This window comes from Excalfactoria chinensis, chromosome 8 (assembly GCF_039878825.1).
Source record: "Excalfactoria chinensis isolate bCotChi1 chromosome 8, bCotChi1.hap2, whole genome shotgun sequence".
Classification (NCBI taxonomy): Eukaryota; Metazoa; Chordata; class Aves; order Galliformes; family Phasianidae; genus Excalfactoria; species Excalfactoria chinensis.
Genome location: NC_092832.1, coordinates 14,629,487 through 14,655,976, shown reverse-complemented (window position 1 = coordinate 14,655,976; position 26,490 = coordinate 14,629,487). Strand labels below are relative to the sequence as shown.

Sequence of the window (26,490 nt, the reverse complement as noted above, 5' to 3'; positions counted from 1 at the left end):
AGATGGGATAGCAAATTCAGTCTTAATTTTGCAGGGAGTTATTCAGGTCAGGCTGTATTAAAGGAGTGGACTCTGCATGTTGTGTTTCAGGTGTATTACTGTCTCCTCTGTCATCTCTGTGCTCTTCAGGTGCCAAACAGAATGGGCTTATGAAGGCATATGACGTATTCTCATGTTAGAAGTCAATTCACTGTGTTTTTAACCACACCTACACACGTATCTGCTGAAATCTTGGCTTGGGAAAAGCAACAGCAGAGAAGTCAGTAGGGCCTGGCAGATTGAGAGCAGCTCTGCACTTGGTAGGTTGTATTTATTGAGGTAGGGCAGTGTGGAGTTGAGCAAGAGGGTAGTGGGAGGGAGGAGAATGAAGGCTTGTTTTGGTCCCCTACTCTGTGCTGCCATTTTTGTATATGAGGGCTCCATCTGAACTGGCTTGGTGTGCTTATCTTAAAGGTTTACCCCAGTGACTTTTACATTATAGATTCTAAAAGCACCACTATATAGCTGTATATGGCGAGGCCTAGCTACCCAAAGTACGGGCTCTGGAGTGTGGGAGGGGGATTTCCCACATAATTGTTGTTTCTGGTTTAAAATGAAAGCATCGAGTTTGTTTGCTAGAAACTTTGTGGCAGCTGTGAGGATTTCAGGTCTGAAGGGAGCACGGAGCTTCTGAGAGCATCACGAGTGAGTTCCAAAACACAGTGTGAGACACGGCAGAAGAAGTGCTGTTCTCTTCTGTTTGTATGTGCTAGAAGGAAGGCTCTGCAGACAGAGCCTCTTGTTCTGAAGAGCTGAGTCATCAGTTCCATGCTACTGAAAGCAGGTTAACTGGGACACCTGCTGCACAAAAAAAGCTTCAATAAGGAAGTTGACAGCCCTGTTTCATAGGTTGGGAGATGTGTGCCCCAAGATCCATGTCCCTCCAAGGAGGCTGAGCTTGACCTAACCCCTTCCTGATGGTTGTTATGCTAAAAACTTACTGTGGAAGCCTTCAGTTACCTTCATCACTGAAGGCTTCTTTTATGGTCCTGTACCTTTCTTTGCATCAAGAGTCTCTTTCTGTCGCACAGGATAGAGCTTCTTGTCTTCTTCCTATAATCTGTGAGGGGGGAAATCACTGTATTTGCATATGCCCAGGAGCCCCAAACTAAGGTTGCAGAAATGTTCTGCTCTCCTCCAGGACCAGGGAAGCTGGGCTGGATCAGGTAAATGCACCCATCCTGTCTGAGAAGGCCAGCATTTACCAGACCCTGAGGCAAACACAGGCAAAAAGTTTGCAAGAAACACACATCAGGGCCCAAACACTTGTGTCTCCTTTGAATGAGGGTAGGGAGATCCGAGTTCATGTTGAGAGACCAGAGCTGGCCTTTCCTTCATGACTTTGCATCTTTTGAGGAGCTGTGTGATGTGTCCTGCGTGTCCTTCACATGCTCCAGGTGAGGCTGTTGTGTCAGGGACGAGGTGCAGGTGTCTGGGTTGAGCACGGGCTGCTGGCCATCCCTGAGAGGCCTCTGTAACCCACCTGCAGTCCTGGCACTGAGTTTTGGTTGTAGTCAAAGGTCCTAATCAGATCATGTTTCCTTTTCTTTCAGCTCGTAACAGGCTGAAGTAGAGTTTTAACTGGATGGATCGAGCTGTAAGCATAATCTTTTCACTGAGAAGTGCTTTATGCAAGTGAAGCTCTCTATTTTTTTATTAATTTATTGACAGGAAATGAATTAGTGTCTCTAGATAGCATCTGGCTGGTGGGGTTTTCACACTCATAGACTCTTTGGAGCCTGAGGATGCTCATGTGAAGTGCCAGAGGCCTGTACTTGTTTGTTCTGTCTGAGGGCCGTGTGAGTTAGAAGGGTTATGTGTTAGAGACAAGCTGTCCCTGGGTCTCCTGTTAAGTGCTGGTGTTCCTGTAACAGCAGGGTACGGCATGTTGAAAGAACTTGAAAGCATTGCCCTGCATGCTGCCCTTCCCTTTGCTGCTGGCTGGCCAGGAAGGTGCTTGATGTCTCACCTGGCCACCTCTGGACTGCTGGTGTCTGAGTGGTGCTGCAGGGCTCGTGGCTAACGAGGACAGGCATCAGCTCAGTGACTGCCTTGACTGCTGTGTGTTATAAAAGGGCTGGCTATTATTAAAGCATTGTTTCCATTTGAATTTCTGAAACCAGCTTCCTGCTGGGGGGTTTTTCTATGCCTTTGTTGCATTTAAAAGTGCCCGGAATCAGATATCTGTTTCTGTGCAATGACACGCCACTTCTGAAACTCCAATTTGATAAGCAGAAAGACAAGGGGAGCCAGGGCCACCTTTGCATACAAAGAAGGGCCACTGGTTGTGCCACAGAGTAACCCATAACCTTTTAAAGCCCTGTGATGACCTTCAGCTCTTGTTCTAGAGTGCTGCGGCCATATTTTCTATCCAGGTACCAGCTGTCACCCCCTTTTCCTTATTCTTCCCTGTGCCTCCTGCAACATGCTGTAGTTAAGCCTGCTTGAGGGCTTCCCATTTGTCTGCTGGCCAACAGCAGTCTCCCAGGGCAGTTGATCTCTGTCTGAGGAGCGGATCTTCCAGGCAGGGTTTGGCCTGGAACAGCAGGTAGGTGTTGCTGTGAACTAAGGACTTGTTTCTCAGATATTTGTACTTTGTTATTAAAGTGTGTGTGAAATGCTGATGGCAGCAGATAATCTCATGTTGCTGTTGGGAAAAGCAGCATTTCAGATGTTTTCCACTGAAACTTTCATTTCTTATTAGAAACGCTATTTTCCCACCAGAAACAAATCACAAGGCAGATCAGCCTGCTTCTTTATTTACCTCTGCCCTCACTTTCTCCAAAATATCCACCAGCAGATTGTTTCGAGTTGGCATATTTGTTTGTTTTTCAAGCCTGTCGCAGATGAAGTTTTGGTTTCAGACTAATGCTCACCCAGCAGCTTTCTGCCCATCCTCATCCACTCGTGACTTACAGGGTTGGTATTTAGATAACAGCGTTGTTCTGGGCTTTAGTGGGCTTCCATAGAGTCACAGGATGGCTTGGGTTGGAAGGGACCTTAATGCTCACCCATTTCCAACCCCGTGCCCTGAGCTGGCTGTCCTCCCCTCCACCAGATCAGGCTCCCCAGTGTGGCCTTGGACACCTCCAGCTCCTTAGGGCTGCCTCTGCCAGCACCTCGCCTCTTGCTTTCTCTCATGTTGCAGCTCTGTGCTTCCCTCCTGTGGCTGTGCTTCCTTGGCTGCTGCTCAGTAGTTGGCCCTGTTTGTAGCCGGCCCTGTTCCTACCCTACAGCACTGCAGTGCTGCATGGAGCAGCCTGTGCTCGGTGCCTTGCTGAGACATGGCTCCCTTCCTTGGCCCACATTGGAAGCCACCACTCACCATGGGCACAGCTGGCCAGGCTGAGGCCATGCCCACGTCTCCCTCCAGCCTTGTGCTGCACCCTCTGCCTCGCATCTTACTGCTGGTTTGAGGGGCTCTGGCCCCTCCTTACCCCACTTGAACAAGATGGGGACGATTTGCATTATTGGAGTCTTCAGGCTGCCTGCCACGGCGGGGAGAAACAGAAGAGGAAAAGACAAACAGCTTTGGGTGGGAGTGAGTGCTCCATCTCACCCTCACGCTGCCACACACTCGCACACTCTCCCTCATTCACACTCTTCCCCCTCCTCCCATTTCCCCCCACCCCTCTTACCACCCCAAACCCCCCCTACCCTCCCAGTCCCCCCATCCTCCATTACACACCCCCCAATTCATCCCCCTTCCCTCCCCAAACCCCCCTCCTCTCCCACTCCTAATCGCCACCAATCCTCCACACTCACACTCTCCCACGCTCACAATATCCCAGTCTTCAATCACTCCACACTCACACTCATACTCAGAGTATCCCAGTCTCTCACTGTGCACTCACATTCACACTCACACTCATACTCACTCTGAATATCCCAGTCTCACACTCACACTCGCACTCATACTCACTTAGAATTTCCCAGTCTAACACTCACACTCACACTCATACTCACTTAGAATTTTCCAGTCTCACACTCACACTCACACTCACACTCATACTCACTTAGAATTTTCCGGTCTCCCACTCACACTCATACTCACACTCACACTCATACTCATACTCACATAGAATTTTCCAGTCTCCCACTCACACTCACACTCACACTCATACTCACTTAGAATTTTCCAGACTCACACTCACACTCACACTCACACTCACACTCACACTCACACTCACACTCACACTCACACTCACTTAGAATTTTCCGGTCTCCCACTCACACTCACACTCATACTCATACTCACTTAGAATTTTCCAGTCTCACACTCACACTCACACTCACACTCATACTCACTTAGAATTTTCTAGTCTCCCACTCACACTCACACTCATACTTAGAATTTTCCAGTCTCCCATTCACACTCACACTCACACACTCACACTCATACTCACTTAGAAGTTTCCAGTCTCCCACTTACACTCACACTCACACTCATACTCATACTCATACTCACTTAGAATTTTCCAGTCTCACACTCACACTCACACTCATACTTAGAATTTTCCAGTCTCCCTCCCACATTCACACTCACACTCACACTCACACTCATACTCTCTTAGAATTTTCCAGTCTCACACTCACACTCACACTCACACTCACACTCACTTAGAATTTTCCGGTCTCCCACTCACACTCACACTCATACTCACACTCATACTCATACTCACTTAGAATTTTCCAGTCCCACACTCACACTCACACTCACACTCACTTAGAATTTTCCAGTCTCACACTCACACTCACACTCATACTCACTTAGAATTTTCCAGTCTCCCACTCACACTCACACTCACACTCACACTCATACTCACTTAGAATTTTCCGGTCTCCCACTCACACTCACACTCATACTCACACTCATACTCATACTCACTTAGAATTTTCCAGTCTCACACTCACACTCACACTCATACTCACACTCACACTCATACTCACTTAGAATTTTCCAGTCTCCCACTTACACTCACACTCACACTCATACTCATACTCACTTAGAATTTTCCAGTCTCCCTCTCACACTCACACTCATACTCATACTCACTTAGAATTTTCCAATCTCCCACTTACACTCAAACTCACACTCACACTCATACTCAAACTCATACTCATACTTAGAATTTTCCAGTCTCCCACTCACACTCACACTCACACTCACACTCACTTAGAATTTTCCAGTCTCACACTCACACTCACACTCACACTCATACTCATACTTAGAATTTTCCAGTCTCCCTCCCACATTCACACTCACACTCACAATCACACTCATACTCACTTAGAATTTTCCAGTCTCCCTCTCACACTCACACTCACTTAGAATTTTCCAGTCCCACACTCACACTCACACTCACACTCATACTCATACTTAGAATTTTCCAGTCTCCCACTCACACTCACACTCAAACTCACACTCACACTCACACTCATACTCACTTAGAATTTTCCAGTCTCCCACTCACTCCTCACTCACACTCACACTCATACTCATACTCACTTAGAATTTTCCAGTCTCACACTCACACTCACACTCACACTCATACTCATACTTAGAATTTTCCAGTCTCCCACTCACACTCACACTCATACTCATACTCATACTCACTTAGAATTTTCCAGTCTCCCTCTCACATTCACACTCACATTCACACTCACACTCATACTCACTTAGAATTTTCCGGTCTCCCACTCACACTCACACTCATACTCATACTCATACTCACTTAGAATTTTCCAGTCTCCCTCTCACATTCACACTCACACTCACACTCACACTCACACTCATACTCACTTAGAATTTTCCGGTCTCCCACTCCCACTCACACTCACACTCACACTCATACTCACTTAGAATTTTCCGGTCTCCCACTGATACTCACACTCACACTCATACTCATACTCTCTTAGAATTTTCCAGTCCCACACTTACACTCACACTCACACTCATACTCACTTAGAATTTTCCAGTCTCTCACTCACACTCACACTCACACTCACACTCACACTCACACTCACACTCATACTCATACTCACTTAGAATTTTCCAGTCTCCCACTCACACTCACACTCACACTCACACTCACACTCATACTCACTTAGAATTTTCCAGTCTCACACTCACACTCACACTCACACTCACACTCACACTCACACTCATACTCACTTAGAATTTTCCAGTCTCCCACACACTCCTCACTCACACTCACACTCATACTCATACTCATACTCACTTAGAATTTTCCGGTCTCCCACTCACACTCACACTCACACTCACACTCACACTCACACTCATACTCACTTAGAATTTTCCAGTCTCACACTCACACTCATACTCATACTTAGAATTTTCCAGTCTCCCACTCACACTCACACTCACACTCACACTCACACTCATACTCATACTCTGAATTTTCCAGTCTCCCTCTCACATTCACACTCACACTCACACTCACACTCACACTCATACTCACTTAGAATTTTCCGGTCTCCCACTCATTCTCACAATCACACTCATACTCACTTAGAATTTTCCAGTCTCCCACTCACACTCACACTCACACTCATACTCATACTCACTTAGAATTTTCCAGTCTCCCACTCACACTCACACTCACACTCATACTCACTTAGAATTTTCCAGTCTCCCACTCCCACTCACACTCACACTCACACTCATACTCACTTAGAATTTTCCAGTCCCACACTCACACTCACACTCACACTCATACTCACTTAGAATTTTCCAGTCTCCCACTCACACTCACACTCACACTCATACTCATACTCAGAATTTTCCAGTCCCACACTCACACTCTCACTCACACTCATACTCACTTAGAATTTTCCAGTCCCACACTCACACTCACACTCACACTCTCACTCACTCTCACACTCATACTCTCTTAGAATTTTCCCATCCCCCACTCACACTCACACTCACTTTGAATTTCCCAGTCTCCTACTCACACTCACTCTGACTTTCCCAGTCTCCCACTCACTCCTCACTCACACTGACACTCATACTCACATTCATTCAGAATATCACAGTCTCCCACTCACACTCACACTCACTCTGGGTTTCAGTCTCTCACTCACTCTACACTCACACTGTCTCTGAATATCCCAGTCTCCCACTCACTCCGTACTCACACTCAAACTCACACTTACTCTCACACTATCCCATTCTCCCACTCACTCTATCCCACTCTTGCCCTCACTCCACACTCACACTACCCCATTCTCCCACTCTACTCTCCCACTCTCCATCCACACTCACCCTCTCCCACTCACTCTCCCAGTCCCCCACTGTGTCCCCATGTTCCCTGTCTGGAAGCAGAGGCCCAGCTGTCCTGCAGGGCTGCACGCCGGGTACCAGCACCTCACGTGAGACATCAAAGTGGCTGAGGTAGCACACGATGCAAATGAGCAATACCTCAGAGCTGGTGCTTAACCACAGCCGTGCTTCTGTGTGTGCTGTGGAATAACACCACGTTTCCCTTTTCTGAAGCTCCCCCTGTGAGCCCGTGTTGGCTCCCACATTGCCCTGCGGGACTGGATTCAGGCTCAGCCTTGGCTATGCTGGCCAGCCTTGAGGCCCACCGTGCAGGGACCTCCAGCTCAGCCCTATGCTGGGCTGAGAGCTGCAGGGAGCCACAGGCAGAGCATGGCTCCAGGGGTGACTCGGCTGGTGTTACAGCTCATGTAACCCATGTCACTGCCCATCACCATCTCAGAGATAGACTCAACACCACTTGTGCTCCTACTAAATTCAGGCACATGAACAACACGCAAAAGCACAGACTTTATTGATAGATCCTTCAGCCACTGGAGACTGCACGCTCTCATTTTATTGTTTTTATTTTGTTATTAAAGCTGGGCCAGGCTCCAGCTCATGGAATGCGTCCAGGCTTTTGCTGGCTCAGTGCTCCATGGTTTCCAACAATGACAACTGCAGAAGAAAAAAGAACAGAGGATCTCTTCTAGAGCCTGCACATAACAGCGTTCTCTCAAAACAACCATCCACTCCCTCTGCAAATGTGGCCTCAGCCGCACACTGCCCTCAGCTTTGGGCTCAAGCTGGGGACCAGGCTGACCTCTCATCAGGGTATGGTGGGAACATCTCCTGTCTTGCCTGAGGCACGGAGCTATGGCTGCATTCAAAACCGAAAGCAGGGAGGGAAGAAGCACAAAGGATCCCTTTCAGATAGCTGAGCGTGGAGGCACATCTGGGCACGGTCACAGTGCCACCTGCCTTGCACTGCTGAAGCAGGTGCATGCTGTGTTCTGGCTCATTTACAGTCTGTAGTACTGGAGCTGCAAGTTGGGGCTGCTGCGTGAGGTTCTGCATCCCCACGTGCTGCCCCAGTCCCTGCAGAAATCCCCCCAAGCCTCCCCCTGGCTCCATGGTGGCCACGTGGGGCCTGGAGGCAGCAGTTAAGGCTGCTGCCATGGTGCACTCCATCGGGGGAATTCCTCAGCAGTTTTAGCCACATCTTCACCCTGTCCCCATCTGTGGTTTTTCTGCTCATTTCAGACACGAGCTTTCTATTTTTGAAGTACCTCATCTCAAGTCCAATTCTCTCCTGGGATCGTTAGCCTGAGGCTCACCGCTTCATGTTCCTGCTGTACTCTACACCTACCTGGCTCAGGACTTACCCATGGAGCAGGTGCGGGGTCTTGCCGGACACAAGAGCTCTGCTTTCTCATTTGCTGGTCCCAGTGAGGAGTTGTTGGTGTCTGGGTAAAGGAGATATCTATCTTCCCATATGCCTTTCTGTAGAATTTATGAGCTCTTTGTTTCAGACACATCTCGGTGAGTCAGAGCACCAGAAGGCAGAGACCTGAAGCAGCCCCCCAGCCAAGGACACAGCCAGCATCCAGCCTTACGCAGGGTGAGAAACACTCCCCCAAAGACTGATGAAGACGTGAGGTGGCAGTTGGCTGGATGACGGGGGAAGGTCACCTTTCCCATACTCACAGCTGCTGGGATCACAGGCATGGAGCTGGCAGGGGTGGGATCTCAAGAGCAGGGTGGCATACCTGAGTGCTGGCACAGACCTGTAGAAGACAGGTTAGTGGTGAGAACAGCTTGAACCCACAACACCATCTCATTCCCCCATGCTGTGCATTGCAGATACTGTGCTTGCAGGCTTCCTTTTAAAAAATAAGAATAAAGCAGGTTAATAGCCCTTCTCCCAAAGACAGCTGCACAGATGAGACGTGCTTTGCAGTGGGGCAGTAGAATCAGTGAAGGGCTAAAGGAAAGAAACTCACATGCAAGCCTGACAAGAAGCAATATTGCAACACAGCAGCGTAGTCTGGAGTCCCTCACTGCCTGCTGAGCACCTTTCAAAACATGCACACTGTTACAGTTTATAGGGAACACAGTAGTGCTTTCTGGAACATGAGGACTTTGAGGGAAGGAGCTGTTAATCTCAGCTGCATATCGAGCACCTTGGCTGCCATCTGTAGGGAGGGCTGTGGCTGACCTTGTCAGGTTGATGCATGACAGAGCCGTCACTGTCCCATTGCTGCTGCTCCCCAAGGTCATTTCCTGTAGTTTATCCTCTCTTGGACCTTGCATGCAGTGAATGAGAGCACTGCTCACAGCGAAAGTCAAGACCCAGTAACTCAAGGGAATTCATAATGCAAGAACCCACAGGAAACCCAAGACAAACAAACTCATTTCTCTTGGATTCAGTACCAACCGGTGCATGTGACTTGGTGCTGAGTAACCACAAGTGTAAGTGCCAGAAAGCAGCACTGCTCTCCTGGGAGCTCGCATGATTCCTTACTGCAGCCATCTGCTGCAGAGGAGCTGGCTTCCCAAACAGCAGGTACCTCCAGCAGCTTCCCCATGCTCACAAGTCTGAAAGCCAGCCTCATCACTGCCTCCCATGTGTCCAGATCACATCTCTGCATCAGAATCCACCTGAATGTTTCCAGCCAACACCGGCGCTTCTGTTCCTTCCAACCTATATTCTGCACAAGTCATAGTGGTATTGATGATATCACTGGCTGGAGAGACATGACTGCACCCTCTCCTAGCACTACGCAGATGACTCCACTGCATTATCAGCTGAAATTTTCTGGGATTTTTTAAAATATTTTTCAACCACCCATCACTTTTTCTCTCCCCCCCAATAAAATCTCTGCTTTCTCAGCTTTAAGGGCAGTAAAAAAAACACAAGCATACCAAATACTGGGAAGTAAAGCCTATCAAAGAGGGAGCTCTTCTGACTCCCCTGCTAACCTGATGCATTACCTTGGGGACAATGGGTTTAAAATGTACCCACTCACTGCAATGTTACCATAGGAAAGCAATGCCTGCCAAGCAGGGCTGGTGCATCACAACAGCCAGACAAGTGTTGGCGCCCCATAAAAACAAAGGCTTTACTTCCCAGTAGCAACCAACATCTCTATTCAGACCTATGCTGATTTTTTAGACTGCAATGTTGTCACTGATGAATCATAACCATAGATACCATTTACCCATTATAACAGTTGTTACAGTGCTGATCCTGCCAGGAGAAACATAAACAAGGGAACTAGCAAAAAAATGGCTGTCAGTGTCTTGTGCCCATGTCTTGGTAAAGTGCCGCGTGAGCCATCTCAGATGTGATGGCATCTTGGACACAACAAGAACTCCCACGAGCACCTCCACACTCCACCATGCCACTTAGGGGAACACCAGCTGGGAGGTGACCCTTGCACCATGCTGTCTCTGCACCAGCCTGCCAGGCACACAGGTTCATAATGGGTTCATAAATATCACACCACGCAGGGAACTCCCAAGGATGTGTGAAAGAGCAGACCCAAGTGTGACCAGACTTCCCATCACTCCCATCTTCAAACTGGGGCCAGAAGAAATACCGTATCAACCAGAGCCCATGGTACATCAGAGCTGAGAAAGCCCCACTCGCACTACGGCTGCCTCCTTGCTTGCCTGCCTTCAGTTGACCTAGTTGAGTCATGGGGAGACAGCAAGCGAGACATCCTGCACTGTGGTTGTCACTGGCACTGCCCCAAGGGGAAAATGTGCCTGTCCCAGAAGGATGCTCCTGCCCTAAGTAGGTGAGGGAGCTAGGGCAAGGGGAGGGCTGGCACCTGGCCGTGCCCATGAAGTGGCAACCAGGTCTCCCTCCTGAAGCTGCAGTCTGAAGGAAGAAGCTGTTTTTTCTTCCTCTGGCCAGTGCAAGAAGCATCGATGACAGCTCTGCTGGGCAGCATTTGGAGATGGTGCAGCTACAGGCAAGAGCTGGGGAGGTGGGAAAGCAGCCTGGCTATAGGCAAACCCTGCAGGGGCTTTGCTGAGTGCTAGACCCAGGTCAGAGTTAAGGCACATGCAAATGCTTTTCTTCCTTGAATCTCAAAGGAAATGTGTCCATGCGCTGAGCTGCAGGCACCCCAGGTTGCTCAAAATAAAGCATCTCTGTGGGATTCTGACTCCACACATTTATAGGCCTGGCATAGTGGGCATGAACTGACTCCTAGTTCCTGGCTGGGACAGCACCCCTGCCAGGCAGCCCACCCACAGCAGACACAGGTCAGTGGGGTACTGCATCACCTTGGTGTATATGACTTTGCTTTTGCACTGACCCAACCACATCCCAGCTCTTGTGGCTGTGGCAGCCGTTAATACAAGAGCAATGGCTGAGGCCACAACAGCTCCTTCCCTGCTCCGGGCAGCAGCAATGAAGGGAAGTAAATGCTATGAAAGAAGACAATGTGGGCTCTTCTCTCCCAGCCTAAGTGGGAGAGTTTGTGTTGGCAAAGAAAAGTGACCTCAGGGGACTGAACTCTTCCCTGTTGCCATCTGAGTAATATGTTGCAAAAGCGACTAAAATTAGAACTGTAAAAGAATGCCTAAAAATATCACATATAGTTAAAAAAAGCACAGAATCCCTGAAAACCGGACAAGAAGGAGGTAATTTACCAAGAAAAAGTTGACACAAAATGCCAGAGTTATAACTCACCATTCCTGTGATCTCCTAGTGAAAATATTCAACAGTCTTCCCATCCAGCACTGACACAGGAGCCTGTCCTGAAGGCTGCAGCTATTGTAAAGAAACAGAAAATCAGCATTCTCGGTATATTGTTCAGTGTATGTTCCAGAAGCAGAGGACAGGAAAGGACAGGGGACTGCTGGGATCAGACTCTGACACACCACCATGGCCCCCTGTGTCTGACTCAAGGAGCGCAGCGCTCTCGTCTGCCCAGAAGACACAAGACGTGATTACCCAAAGGCACGTAGACTCGCTAGGGGATTCCAAGAAGAGCCTTAGTGGTTGTGCAGGGCTTATCATGGAATGTTTGCGGGAAGAACAAAGAAGGGTGGAAAGGGAGGGACCAGTGCAGCTAAGGGAGGAACAAGCATAGGAAAAACAGGGAAAAGGGACAAAAAGGGCAACGGGGTGCTGCTCTGGCTGTGCCAGGTATTCTGGCTGAGCTCTCTTTATAGCTGTCTCCTTGGTGAGGGGCTCTGTTCCATGCATAGAGCACATAAGGAAGTGGAAGCAGCAGCACATGGAGGGAGCCTTGAGCCCCAGCAGCTGGAGGAACTGGTGTGCAGCACACATGATGGTGCGTGCAAGTGCTAGCACACAGCAAGCCAGGTCAACTGCAGACTGCAGTAAGTGGTGTGGGAGCCAGGGGATAGGATGCATAGACTGTGTGTGTCACAGCAGCATTTGGAAGAATCCATACTGCACAGATATTTTTTCTGCCTGTGGGTTTTTATGCTGATTTATCAGCAAGTAGAATAGAATGAGGCCATTTGTGAGCAATTGGGCATTGTGCACAGCTGTGTGGCTGTGTACATATACATGAACTGCACATATACACACACACATCTATACATGCTCATGCTATATGTGCACAATCAGTCCCACTGCTAGAATGTCAGTGCTGCAGCACCCTCATCTCTCTGGGGCTGCTGGATTTGGAAAACCCCAACACAAAGCAACCTCAGCACAGGCTTCCCCAGAGGTACTCCTGTAAGCAAATACAGCTGACTGCCCCATTCCCTCCCAGCTGCCCCTGCAGCCCCCAAACCTGCCCTGACACCCTGCTGTGCTCTTATGTCTTTCGAACCCTCCCTAGAACCTAGCAGAGCTGTTCATATTTTCCACTTAAGGACCTCTGAAAGTGGCAGCTAAGGGAGAAAACAAAGCATTCGTCAGCAGCAAACACCCATGGCACACAGCTAGCAGCTCTTACCAGCTCATGCTTGGGTCTTGCAGCATCATGCCCCTGTTACGGCTACCCACATGCCTGGGGGCCGGCAGGGTGACAGCCGTGAGGTGGGCTCCCAGAGCGAGGGCTAGGAGCCACGATGCCATCCCCTGCTAAAGCCTGTCGGAGCGCGAGGGCTGCTGTGTGTAATACAGAGAAAACCTCAGGCCATGCTTACTCATTTAGGGCTCACTGCCCTCCAAACACACGGCGCAGAGGGGCTGTATGCACTCATCTGGGGAGCCCCGTGCACACCAAAATGCATGGCCGTGCGATGGCCGTGGGCGCTCCTATCTGCCTGTTCTGCAAGAGGTGAATGGCAGCTGAGAAATACCGGCTGCAAGGTTCACATCGCACTGAGCGTGCGGTTTGCTTGAGATATGCTTGAAAAAAACCAAATCTTGGGGGACAGCTGGATGCTCAGACTTCATCTGTCTCAAAGGTGAAAGGATCATGCCTGTGGGGATACTGTTGGGGTAAAAAAACCACACTTGCCAACCATTCATTCAAGCTGCATCTAAGCAATTGGATCTTTCACTAATAAAAGGAATGACGAAGAAAAGAGAAAGCCACCAAGGAGCAAGTTGTGCTGCCCTGCTGAGGCTGAGCAAGGTTGGCACCCGCTCCCAGCACAGCCCTGCAGCAGCAGGACAGGCTGCACACGGTGCTTCTGAGGGCAAGGAAAGATAGTTCAGTTCTAAAAGGTGGTAGTGGCTCAGAAAGTAGTGACTGCTGTCTGATGATGGTCAGTGGGAGCAAACAGAGAGCAGTCCCAAACAGTAATATAGGCACCAGGTGGTTTATCAGATCTAATATAAATTGGGGGGAAATTATGAGCTAAGCTGACCAGATGGGGGGGGAAAAAGAAAGTAGTAACTAAATGTTTGTGGATGGAAAAGTCAAGAGCTCTTTCAGAGGCGTTCATGAAGAAAACAATTCTGGCAGATGTTTAATCTGATAGCTGCTAAAAAACGATAAAACAATACCCAGAAAAGAAGAAAGGGAAAAGAGTTCATAACATACGCAAGGAAGGTGGGGTTACACGGTCAACATAATCCCATTGACACCAGGTCTTGATTTAGTCCCCTGAAGTCCTATGGTTAATGATAACGATCTCGAGAGGCACATACAGTGGTACCATATGCATGCTGGTTAGAAAAGGCTGACTGACCCCAATGAAATACCTGTGAAAGGACACACAGACTCCTCTCTTGAAGCAGGAAGCAGCACTACATGGATGTCCTCAGTGTCTTAGCAGCGATGGGAATACTTGTCCTCTGCTCCTCCAACTGCTCAGTGCAACTTTAGAGACCCACAGGAAGAATCAGGAGCTGCCGTTTTCAAGGGAAACAATTCTGGAAACAGAAAACTCCCGTAGTAATAATAAGGGGAAGCAGACAGACTGATAAGGACTGAGTCAGAGAAGCAAAAGAAGCCACATCCTTAACCCGCCCCAAGACAGGGATGCATATGGAGCATCACTGGCTGCACATCCCTCCCTGTGACTTCTGACCCTGCAGGAAGCAAAGCTGAATGAACCCAGCAGCTCTGCAAGAGAGCCTACTTTTCTTTAAGTGGGAACTTTATTGTTAATTATTATCAGCATCAATTATTTCTCTTCTCTAAAAAGATGTCAAAAGAAAGACGTGCTTGACTTTCGTCTCCTGTTATTTTACAGTCAAACACTATGCTATGGGTGCGACTTCATGCTGAGGAACAGGAAGGAAAACTGGTATGACTAAGCTCACCCCAACCTTTCAGAGGTGCCAGAGCGAACACTCAGCTCCTGCCCACTCAGTTGAAGTCGTGGTGAGCGAAGTCCACTCAGAGGCTGTAGCAAAATCCACAGCGGCTCACTGGAAAGAGATAACGCTCCAGGCAAAGGTCACTGTCAGCACTGGGAAATCTCTGTGCAAAAGCAAAACAAAACCAAAAACAACCAAACAAAACACATTAAAAAGGGCTACAGCTGGCCGTAAAACCCCACAGCTCTGCTGCAACATGCCACTGTTCATGGGGAGGGGACACTGACCTCCCCCAGCTCCATGACTGCACAGGACTGCTCTGTGGCTTGCTGGGAGCTCAGCACAGCGACATATCCATTGCATGCTGCCATTAAACACGTAGCACTGCTCCATATGCTGCCTGGCCTGTGCTGGGCACACCACAGTCCCTAAGGGTTGGGAAAACCCACTGGCCCAATCAGAAGCCCTAATCCTGCCTGGATTTTCTGTGCTTAGTGCAGCAAGATCTCAGAATTGGGCTTGTGCAACCATCCTTTTGGAAAAAAGCCTTCTTCCTAGTCCGAGGATAGCAACAGCCCTTGTGATAGTCCTGGGGAACACAGTTACATACAGCAATAGAACTGCAGGGGTGCCATGGTGATGCTAATCAGCCTGCTGCTCACACAGAGCTGTTCGCTTTTATCCCAGCACAGTGGTCTGAAGTGAGGTATTGGTGTCACTGTCCTTGGAGGCATTCAAGAACCATGGAGATGCAGCACAGAGGAACAGGGATTAGAGGTTGAATGATTGGACTTGATGATCTTAGGGGTCTTTTCCACTCTTAATGATTCTATGGTTTCTATTGCCTTGGCTCCAAACCTTCTGCCTGCCTGTGATCAAACTTAAGACATTGGAAGGTAGAAAGCCATGTCACCCTGTGAGGCTGGGTATGCTTTCCATGACCTCCCACCAAGATCCTGTCTCCACATGGATGCCTAGAATTTGATTCACAGCATTTTCACAACTTCCTTCTCTGCCTTCTATTCACTGCCAAAAAGCAATCTGACTCATACAACTTCCAGGCCCAACGCTTGTGTTAGCAGAAATTCCTAGAGCATTAGCAGCCAAAGAGCAGCTATAAGCAAGGAGCATGAAATACCAGATGGGAACAAAACCAGATGGTGAAAAATAGCTCACATGGTTGCAAGACACTGAAGCAGGAACGCTCAAGATCCTGGAGCAAAATGCTTTAACCTTGATAAGTAAGACTGGCTCAGTTCAATTAACCCTGGAAACATTAAAAGGGTACTAGATAGGGCTCATGCAAGACCTAGATGAAAACATCACCTTTCCTATGCTTCAGCTTCTCCCCCCTCCTTGTAATGTTATAACGTGATGGAAAGAAAAGCAATAATAGCAGAGTGGCACAATTCTAGGCTACAACAAAGGAGAATAAACCCAAATACAACAGCTGTGGATGCAGAAACAAAGAAAAACTGCTTACCTTTGGAAGGCCTCAAGTACCCAGGGATCTCCAGCATGAGATACCCTCACCTCCACTGCCAACCCTTAAATGAGGTGTGGGAAGGGGTGGATCCTGGCTCCAGCCCTTCTGGTCATTCAGGTACATTGCATGCAGCTGAGCTCCCCTGGGTTGGCCCTGCCTTCACACCAGGTGCTCAATCACTGCTTCAAGCCATGACTTAGCATTTCCGATACACTCTTACACAAATGCAAGGCGTCAGTTGCTATTTCCAGCTGCTCTGCTTCATCAAACTGCATGAGCCAAGACCCTTGAGGTAAAGGCAGCTGTTGGTGGAGAAGAAGGAACTGCACATGGCAGGACAGCCCCACACTGGGCACAAATTGTACTACCTGATGGCACCAATGACAGCAACAGCAGTGCTCTTCTAGTACTCCACTCCAAGTGGATGCCAGCCCTTTACATTAGAGGCAAAGACCACTGGGAAGAGCCAAAAAAGGCCCAAGGGACCTTGCCTCCAAAGGAGCATTGGTGTTGCCCAGCTCAGTGTCAACAGTGCCTAAAACAATTGGAGCTCCGAAACTGAAGAGCAGTGCTGAATTTAGGACAGGTCATTCCGTTTTGTCACTAAACCATCAATGATCACTCAGCTCGCTCTGCTTCTGTCTAGCAGTGACTTCATACAGATCTTTCATCATCAGTGCTACCAACAAAGAGTCAAACCTCATAGAAAAGACACCACAAATTCCCACAGCTACTCCCCTGCCCAAGAGTTTCTTGTCCTTCACAAGACAACTTTAGCTTTTGTTCCTGGAAACCCACACTGGCTGCTTCTCATTTCCTTTTTCTTTCTAGATGTTTATAAACAGTTCCATCAGATGTTCCCCAATTCTTCTGAGAAGTTCATTTGATCCACGTAACTCCCAGTTTCCTCCTTCTGGGGTTCTAAGTGTGCTTATCAGGAAATAGGAACTGAATTGGGAAGGGTGCCTGCAGGGTCTGCCAGGCATTGGGGAAGAACCCCCACATGTGTGCAATGGTCCCAATGGGCCAGGAACTGCTGTTTATGGTGAGGATGCTCTTTGCCTCATCCCACAGGCTGGGGACACTGATGGGTAGCAGCTCCAAGGCCTGGTACAGGGGTGACACTGCAGGACGGCCTCAACCATGGCCAACCTGCTTTAGCCAAGGCTTAGCCATCATGATTTTGATGTCAATACCAACGGGAAGCAATTCTTTGGAGAGTGTCTGGGATGACGAAGAAACTAGAGGCCAGGAAGATTTCCTGTAGGAGTGCAAGCAGGGGCTCTCATAGCACATACTTGAAACCACCAACCCTGCATGCACTTGGGTTTCAATATGCAAGGCAGGCGGACAAGATGAAGGCGATTAAAACCGCGGAAGACAGTTTGTGCATCATTGTTCATGATGATACTGAATGAGCTGTCCTCTTTCCTGTTTCGGACACAATGCCAGATGCATTACTTGAAATGCAGCTTTCGATCCTCAGTGCCTGCTGTGTTGTTAACCCAGGCTAAGCGACACTTGCACTGGGGGAGTACAGAAATGACAAAGCAATTTCAGAAATACATATGCACAACCTCCACCCACATTTTCAGGGCATATTCTTTTAGAAACAAAATCAGTGCGATATCCAAAGGAGATGAGTGAGACAGTGTGTCTGGATCAAAGGCATGTACCAAAATGTGAGCATTACGGGATCACGCTGGTTTGGAATGTCTTAGCTCAGCATCTCCAGTATTTCTGTAGAAACCAAGCAGCAACGGTGAAATAATTTCCTTCCTTGGAGGGCCAGGATGGGAGAGCAGAGCGCAGAGCAGCCCTGGGCTGCTGCACCTGGCAGAGCTACTCTGGTACATGGCAGTGCCTACTCTTCCAGGAAGGCAGATGCGGTGTAAAGATTACCCTCTCTTTCAGTGATTCCCCACTGAAACACTGCCAGCATCGCTGCCAGGCTATACCAGATCTGTGCAGATTGCCTCTGCAGCCACTTGCTTCTGGCTCTCGCTACAGGTAGGAGCACAGGCTTGGGACATGCCTGCCTCACAGTGCTCCTCCCCTGCTTCTGCCATGGGGACTGTGAGTGATGGGCATCTGCCCTGAGCCGTGCCCACAGCAGGCACCTCAGGACACAAGGAGGTGCAGATGCCTGCAGCCCACACAGACCCTCAGCATGTCTTGCCATTCCTGTTGGGATCAGTAGAGCCTGGTCCCAGCTTCCCGGCCGGCACAGCCAGTTGCTGCAGGTGACTGAAAATAGTGCCATGGGGGAGGATCCAGAGGTAGATTTTTTTCCCCACTGTAAAGCTACTCTGAAGACACATTGAGATTAACACACCTCTTCACTAAGCCTGTTACAGACGGACACACAGAGCCTGTTTCCTGGGGACCTTTCATGGAAGCAGGTAATTGAGATAGGATGTTGTAGACCTGCAGGAGCAAATAACCTCCCTCTCTGTGTCCCCACAGCCTCAGAGGCAGCATCACCTCCCCTCATCATGGCATCAGTCACATATGGGACAAGGAAAGAGGGTTAGGGTTATTCCTGGACCTCTCGGTGAGCCAGGGTTCAGCGTGGGGCTTAAGCATACCCCAGTGAGCTGGCAAAAGTGGGACAGGAATTCCCATGCACCCAAGAAGTAACAGAAAATTGTAAAGTTGAGCATTTTCTCATTAAGTTTCCATGACTTCTGTCTTGCTTTTGAGACAAACACCAGAGTGTATTCCTGATTCAAACTACCAGCTTTTGGCAGCTGAGGTTATTTCTCAGGAACAAGTGTGCTGAGAAGCTGTGTGTCCTCACGGCAGTTTGCTCACACAGCTGCTGCACTCCAGCCTCTGTTCAATTCATGTTTGTAAGAAATATCCTTGCTTAAATGGAAATAAAAAAGCATATGAATTAAAAAAACCTTATTCTTGCTTTCTCTGCAAGCAGAGTACATGTTTGTCCGGACATGTGCCTTGTGACAAGTTAAGAGAGAACATTTTGGGGAAGGGAAACTTCTGACAACTCATACCTGACAGACAGATGTACTATAGCACTCCCAATGGGCCCGATCCTCACTGGGAAAAGGTAGCACCTGACTTTAGTCACGATATGCTGATTTACAACAAAAAAATTCTGGCTGAAAGAGTGGCAGAAAGAGCAGTGGTGGGCAGCCTCCAGTGAGGCTTTGCATCTTGTCACCCAAAACATGCACAGGAGATGGCCCTTGCTGCAGGCAACTGACACATATCAACTCCACACATCACATGCGAGTGCCACAAGAAGACTAAGCAAAGGGGGAGTGTTGGGAGGGGAGACGGCAGAGGACCATGTAATGCAGACCCTTGGACACAGATAGGAAAAACTGGATTTGCATTTCAAGTTTTCAGTGTCCCAAAAGGCAGTGAACTTCCAGGGGGGAAGCCTGGATGGCCCAGGGGTGTCCCTCCACTTGTAGGGGTGAGGTGCAGGTTTCAATGAGTGCAACAAGGGATGCTCCATGAGAAGTTCTGCATTTTCTCCCTCTTAAGTTTCATGCAGCATCCCATGGCCTTAAAGCTAGAAGACAAAGGTGAAGAGAAATGAAAAGCACGTATTTTGTCTCCAATTTTTTATGATTTCCATCTGTCCCATGTGCCCTCCTCTATGTTGCTTCTTTACAGAAAAGAGATTTCGGTGGCATCATACTCTACAAACCAGGCAGGCAGCCAGCTCTGTAAACCCCCATCCTGAGTCTGAACAGAAAGATGAGAGCTTTTACTGTCAAAAGGCTGCTCAGAGAGATGGGTGTCCATCCGACTCTTAGCTACCATTGGAAACATCACATATCAAGAGATCCACAGCTGAAACTATGAAAGACATAAACACATCTACATTCAAAGGCCCTTACTCAAAACTGAACTGGGATGCAACAAACCAGCCCCCACATTCACCAAAAAAAAAAAAAAAAAAAAAAAAAAAAAAAAAAAAAAAAAAGAATAAAGAAAAGAAAGACAGAAAGAAAGAAGGAAGGGGAAATTCAGATTAGTCACAAAGAAGTTCCCCCGCCTGCCTCTCTGTGCACATAAAACCCCTCTCCTGAAGGCAGTGTGTTCATTTCATTTCTGCTCCTGGGACAGGAGCACCTATCTCATCTGCCTTGTGCTCCACAGGCCCTCCTGTGCTCCTCGTCCCTGCCCTGCTGGCAGAGATGGAAGAACAGCCAGATACGGAATTGAGAAAGCACAACGATCAGAAGGACTGTGAGAAGGAACCTGTTGGTGTGATGAGTGATGATGAGTGGAAGGGCTGGCAAAAAGGCCAGGCTAAGAGGAACACGCTGTACCTCGTATCTGCAGCCACTCAGTGGATATTACTGCTTGCCTGCTTGATTTACCTTGGTACAGATTCTCTGCAACTCTGGACGGTAAGAGCTCATGTTCAACCCGTTGTCTGCTGGCCTGTAGAACTTAGTATGGGATTTTGTAAGCAAAGACAAAGGTTTATCCCTATTCTAGCCATAAGGTTCTAATGCATTCCTAATAATTCTCACACATTTCTTATACCTCTTGTCTTCAAAATAGCACCCAAAGTCACCAAGTACAGGGCCAGGGCACAGGCTGTCAAGAGGTGGGATGGCTCCAGGAATGTGCTGTGCAGCAGCACTCATGGAAGTGGTCTGTCCCCACCACCTCAGCAGCTGCCAGTGGAGCTGACTTGCAGCAACTTGCGTATGCACTTTTAGTTAATTGAGGTTGTCTGAGTGGATAGCTGCTTTTAATAAGTGCAAAACGGAGGAGAAGCACACTGGGCTTTGGGAACAGCTATCTGCATTTACAGAGGATGGTACATGCCTGTGTGTGTATAATATGTGAGAAAGATGCTGAATATGAGACCAGAGAGTTTCATTGGCACACTGCAGACCAAACTGAGATGCTTGGGATTGTAAAAATTTAGTAAGCCTTGTAGCAAATACATTTTCCTTTTTCACGTGTTTGCAGACTGGTGGATTGTCAACAAGTTTTCACTGCTATTTCAGTGCTGCTTATGCACCCCTCCCACATCTTTTCTCCAGGAGCAGTGATCTCTTTGAAGTGTGTTGTTCTTCGTGTTACCATAGTTCATTCTGTCCTCTTACTTAGACATGACAGAGAAGCAAGCCAGGCATATGAGACTGCAAGGGAGAGATGGCCTGCTGCTCTAGGTGCTTTGCTGTGCAATGAAAAGGCTCAAGCTCTGTGCAGATTTCACTGGCCTGTACCTCACAGCAGTTGTTACATTCTACAGTGATGTCACTGATAACACTAAGAGATAACACATTTCATTCAGTTCAGTCTTCTACTTTTAGTTGTTGTTGTTTTGAGAGAAGTTGTATTTAAAGCCAATAGAGATGGGGAAGCTGTGGTGCCCTGCTTGAATAAGGGTGGTGATAAGGTGGAGACGTTCAGGCACAGGTTGCACAGAGAAGTGGAGGATGCCCCATCCCTGGAAATATTCAAGGCCAGGCTGGATGGGCCTCTGAGCACCTGATGGAGCTGTAGGTGTCCCTGTTCAATGCAGGGTAGTGGAACTGGATGACCTTTAAAGATCCCTTCCAACTCAAACCATTCTCCGAGCCTATGGAACACAGAAACCTCTCTATGGTCCCACTCTGGTTGCAACTCCTCAACTCTCAGCAGCTCTCTGTTCTGTAAAAATGTAACCTCAAGACTTCCACCGCCAGAGAAAGATGGCAGTGCTGCTTGTCAGCCTTACAAATCCTAGACAGAAGCTGATGAGGAGGGGACATGCAGGCCTGGAGTTTCCCTCCTCAATAGAAATGACTGAAACAGGGTGCTGAAGGAGCAGCAACTGCAGCAGATGAAAAGCCAAGGCCCTGGGAGTCACCAGGAAGGACTAGTCCTGATTTAAACACTTGCTAAGTGCAGGCTCAGAACCCATTCCCAGTACTTTAAGCACCAAGTTCTCTGTTTGACAGAGCATGCTGTGCGGGAGAGGTCTTGAGGGCTGTACCCCGGGGGGCTTTCATTGCATGAGTCCCTTTAAAGGCTTTGTAGGGTAACTATGGACTCACCTTAAGAAAGCAGAGGCAGCAGTGCTAATCAGACCTGACTCTGGGGGGCAGTTTAGGGAGACAGACTTGGGAGTGAGGGCACAGTACCATCCAGGTGGCAGGCTCAGAGCCTGGCAGTGACCAAGAGGCTGTCCCTGCTCTTGGGAAGCTCCACAGCAGGACGGTGCCATGCTAACTGTAATAGTCAGACAGTAGCTGTGCTTTTTCAAAGCAAGATCATGTTTGATTACTTTCTACTGTCCTCAAAAATCCCCAAATCCCACTGGACTACTCAGTGAAAACAGTATAACTAACATTATGAAACAAGTTCAAGAACGAGAGAACCTGCACCACCCAACATTGCTTAACAAAAAAGTACTGCAAGCTGGTTTGTATCTCTGTGTGGCTGGGAGAGAAAGCCTCAGCTGTTACCTCCAAAGGAGCCACTAACAACAGTGTATCTGCAACTCTCGTTACTTCCCATCTCTGCTGAAATTACCTCCTTCTGCCGAGCCAGCTGGGGAAGACCAAGGGCAGGCTGCTTGCAGGTATAGTCAGAGGGTGTGAAACCCCCTAGTGATGAACACAGGCAGAATAAATGGCTCTGGGAGATCAAAGGCTCCTAATGACCTATTGCAAGATGGCTTTGCTTGAACGGAGCAGGAGAAGGTGCAGGGGAAGTGATTTTACAGAGGTTTAATGTAGATGAGAAAGATATCCTGGCGTACAACTCACTTTCAGTGCACGGTCGCCTAAAATAGATTAGTTGATAATGGTGAAGTCCTTCAAGACTTCACCAAAGATGTGCCAAAGATGTAAAGTGACAGTGGGGCTGATCTTCTTAGAACTGCCACAAGCTTGTCCCAAACATGTTTTAACAGACCCCGTCCACTGACAGCCAGATGGGGCAGCTCGCAGTGGATGCTGCCTGGCCTCAGAAGCTCAGCAGTTCTGCACTTAGCTGTCTTGTTGGGAAACTACCTGGAAATTTCAGTCTCTTGAGTCAAAGGGTGAGATGCCTGTACATTTGGGCACCTAGAAACATAGTAAGCGCAGCCTCAAGCCTCTGCAGTGATGGGTATGATCAGTAATGTTTCACTGGCGTCAGATAGCGAAGGCACAATAAACGCTTTTCTTTGGTAGTTGAATCCAGCTTCACAAGCTCAACGTCAGCTGTAACAGCACTAGAGGGTGCCAGAGCAGACCTGCCAGCACGCTCTTCACACTGTGCACATACAGCACAGCAGGCTGCCACTCCAAACACCTTCCCTGTCCGCTTGCCTCTGCTAGGGTGCAGCACCAAACCTATGGGTTCAGTGAGGAGACTGCTGTTGTTTCTGTAACAGGTGGGGTAAAATATATAAAAGAGCTGGTCAGATGCATGTCGACACATCTTTGGGAACCCGTAGCATAGGCAGAGAAGAAAACACAGCAGCCAGTTTAATCTGTCACTCTTCAATCAGGCAAGACACTGAAGAATTGTGGTTGTGAAGGCACTGCAGATTTGGGCCTCCTGTGGTTAAGATGAGAGATGTGTTTGAGATGCTAAGTTCAGATTGAAAAAAATCTAATTCAGAAGCTTGGTGTTTTGCATATCCGATCACTAAAATACCCACTTCTCTATTTGCATTCACTTTTTCTGTTATACTCGTAAAATGTAAACCAATTTTAAACATGTCTTTGAAGGGAGCCACTGGGAGCACTGCATCCCATGACAGCCTGACCCAGCGTGCAGAGAATGCACCGAGAGCACTTGATTTGACCCTACCGAGCCAGAGACACCTTTTGGTGCCCTGCAGCACAAGGGTGACAGACAGGGCACATCCAGCTCTGCAGACAGGCATCCTCAGCTGCCGGCTGCACTCAAGCAGCCATGCAGAGAGGCTCTGCACCCCAAGGTCCTTCTTTGCTGCTTGGTCTGCCTTGGTCATGCTCACTAGGATGTTTTTCCAAGCAAGACCATATGCCCCTGCTGTGCTCAGCTGCTGGCTGAAGGTTGGACTGGCTGGGAAGTACTCCAAAGTCTTACTTTATAATAATAACAATGCTAGTAAGATCAAGCGAGGTGAATAGCTGTCTGGCAGCAGTCCTGTTCCCAGCAGGAAAATGAAAGCGAAACCAGCAGAATCAATGGGACCCAGGTGCATTAACATGATATTTTTTTTTTTCTCTTCTTATTTTTTCAGCCTCACAGTGACAAAGTCAAGTGGACCTACATCCGGTACACAGGTGGGTGGGCAGCTGGGCAGGGGTCTCCTGGTGCTCTGAGGCACTTGTCCCACTTCCCAGACAGGTCCCAATGGTGCCTGGGGGCTCTGGTAGCCCAGTGCCTGGCGTTGTGGCCTTGGTGGAGGACATGGCCAGGAGAGCAGTGGGAAGAGGAACAGTGCCACGATGCACAAAACCAATTAGTGAAGTTTTCCTCCATGGGAAGAAACACATTAAATAGGAGCAGCATTATGCTGTCCATGCTTAGATACTAGAACAAGCATTCACTCCGTTAAAGAACAAAACGTGTGTTTTTGAGAATTTACTGAGTACACACAGTACCCTCCTGGGGTGTTTCTGAAAGAAGTATATGATTTCCTGATTCATGAAAAATGCAAATGATTTCCTGGGGAAGAGCGAGCACACTCGTGGTGGCACAAACAGCCGCATACGGTGCATGCTTTGCCCCATGCCACAGCTCGGCAACAGGAGCGGCTACTAACATTTTCAAACCACAGTTAAAACACTTTTTGTGCATTTGGTGAATATGACAAGGGTGGCAAACAGCCTAATCTAATAGGGTGCTCTTTCCTCCTTCCTTCCAGCTTGGATAACTTTTCCCTCCTCTTATATAATGCTTTTGTTTTCTGTTCTTTTGAGGATTCCACACTTCCTAAACTCATAGGGATGCTTTACTTCCATGTCTTAATTAATAGAGTAAATAAATAGTATATAAACAGAAACCTGGGGATGTTATTCATACAAACCGGAGCTGCAGTCCAAGAGGTGCAGCATGCTCAGGAATGGGAACCTGAAAACTTTCACTGCCCATCATGTACGTCTTGCACAGCTGATAATTTAGCTCCAGTCTGCCCCATTCTCTAGTTCAGTCTCTTTCTTTCCTGTGCTTTTCCATCCTACCTGCAGGTAGTCTGTACAAAACTACCTTCTGTCAAGAAGATATTCATCTTAATGGGATCATCTTTTCTCTCTTCTGTTCCAGGTCAAAGCATCGCAGGAGTGGCCATGAATCTCAGTGCTGAATCTACCTCCATTCCTGTCATAAATGGTTCCATCGTGATCCCCTGCGACGGCCTCTACGTGGTGTCCCTGAAGAGTGTTCTTTCTCCTGACCTGGAGAAGGACTCGCTGAAGCTGATGATGCAGAATACAGAAAACAAGAATGCCCCCCCCCTCTGGGAGCGTGATGTCCAGAACAGCAGCAACGCAGTAGATCTCATCACGATGCTCTACTTGTTTGCTGAAAACAACATCATCCTGTCGACCAGCTCCAACGCCACAATCCAGTGTTTGACGTTTAGCCTTGTTCTACTAAATCCCATCTTTTGCATCCCATAGAAGACGACGTATGAAATGTAACACATAAAGTACAGCTTTTCCCACTGATCCATTTGAATGTAGGAGGCTTGTTCCCCAGGCTGTACTTGTACAGGCAGACTTCCTCCTTGGGGCTGTGGAAAGCCTCAGCTGGAGTGCAGATAAATCACTATGCAAACAGGTTTATATAGTGCATGCATCTCTTTGGAGCTCTACACAGCTAGGATGGATCCTTCCAACACTCAACAAAGGGGTGTGTGAAGCCATTGAGGACAACAGAGATGAAAGCCAAAGAAATTTATCCAAGCTTCATTCATATTCAGAGAAACCCCGGGTGTCTCTAGTCACTTGGCAGTATCTATATGTACTACAAATGTGCTGTATATTTGCTAAAATAAAGTGCTTAAATCAGGAA

At 48.2% G+C, this 26,490-nt stretch overlaps 1 protein-coding gene and 1 long non-coding RNA gene across 3 annotated transcripts; one reads left to right on the top strand and one right to left on the bottom strand.

The window, feature by feature from the left end:
- Positions 1–7,865: 7,865 nt before the first annotated feature.
- On the bottom strand, positions 7,866–16,554 carry LOC140255731 (uncharacterized). 2 transcript variants are annotated; one of them, XR_011904538.1, is made up of 7 exons: positions 16,513–16,554; positions 15,039–15,192; positions 14,469–14,639; positions 12,027–12,107; positions 9,029–9,108; positions 8,707–8,824; positions 7,866–7,999 (listed from the first exon to the last, which is right to left on the bottom strand). It is a non-coding gene; the product is annotated as an uncharacterized lncRNA (long non-coding RNA). The 2 variants fall into 2 exon arrangements; XR_011904537.1 differs by having other exon boundaries at positions 8,707–9,108.
- Positions 12,628–26,096, top strand: TNFSF4 (TNF superfamily member 4). Its single transcript, XM_072343544.1, has 4 exons — positions 12,628–12,682; positions 20,650–20,903; positions 24,716–24,758; positions 25,741–26,096. The coding sequence occupies exons 1-4, from the start codon at positions 12,628–12,630 to the stop codon at positions 26,094–26,096; spliced, it is 708 nt and encodes a 235-aa protein (XP_072199645.1).
- Positions 26,097–26,490: the final 394 nt, after the last annotated feature.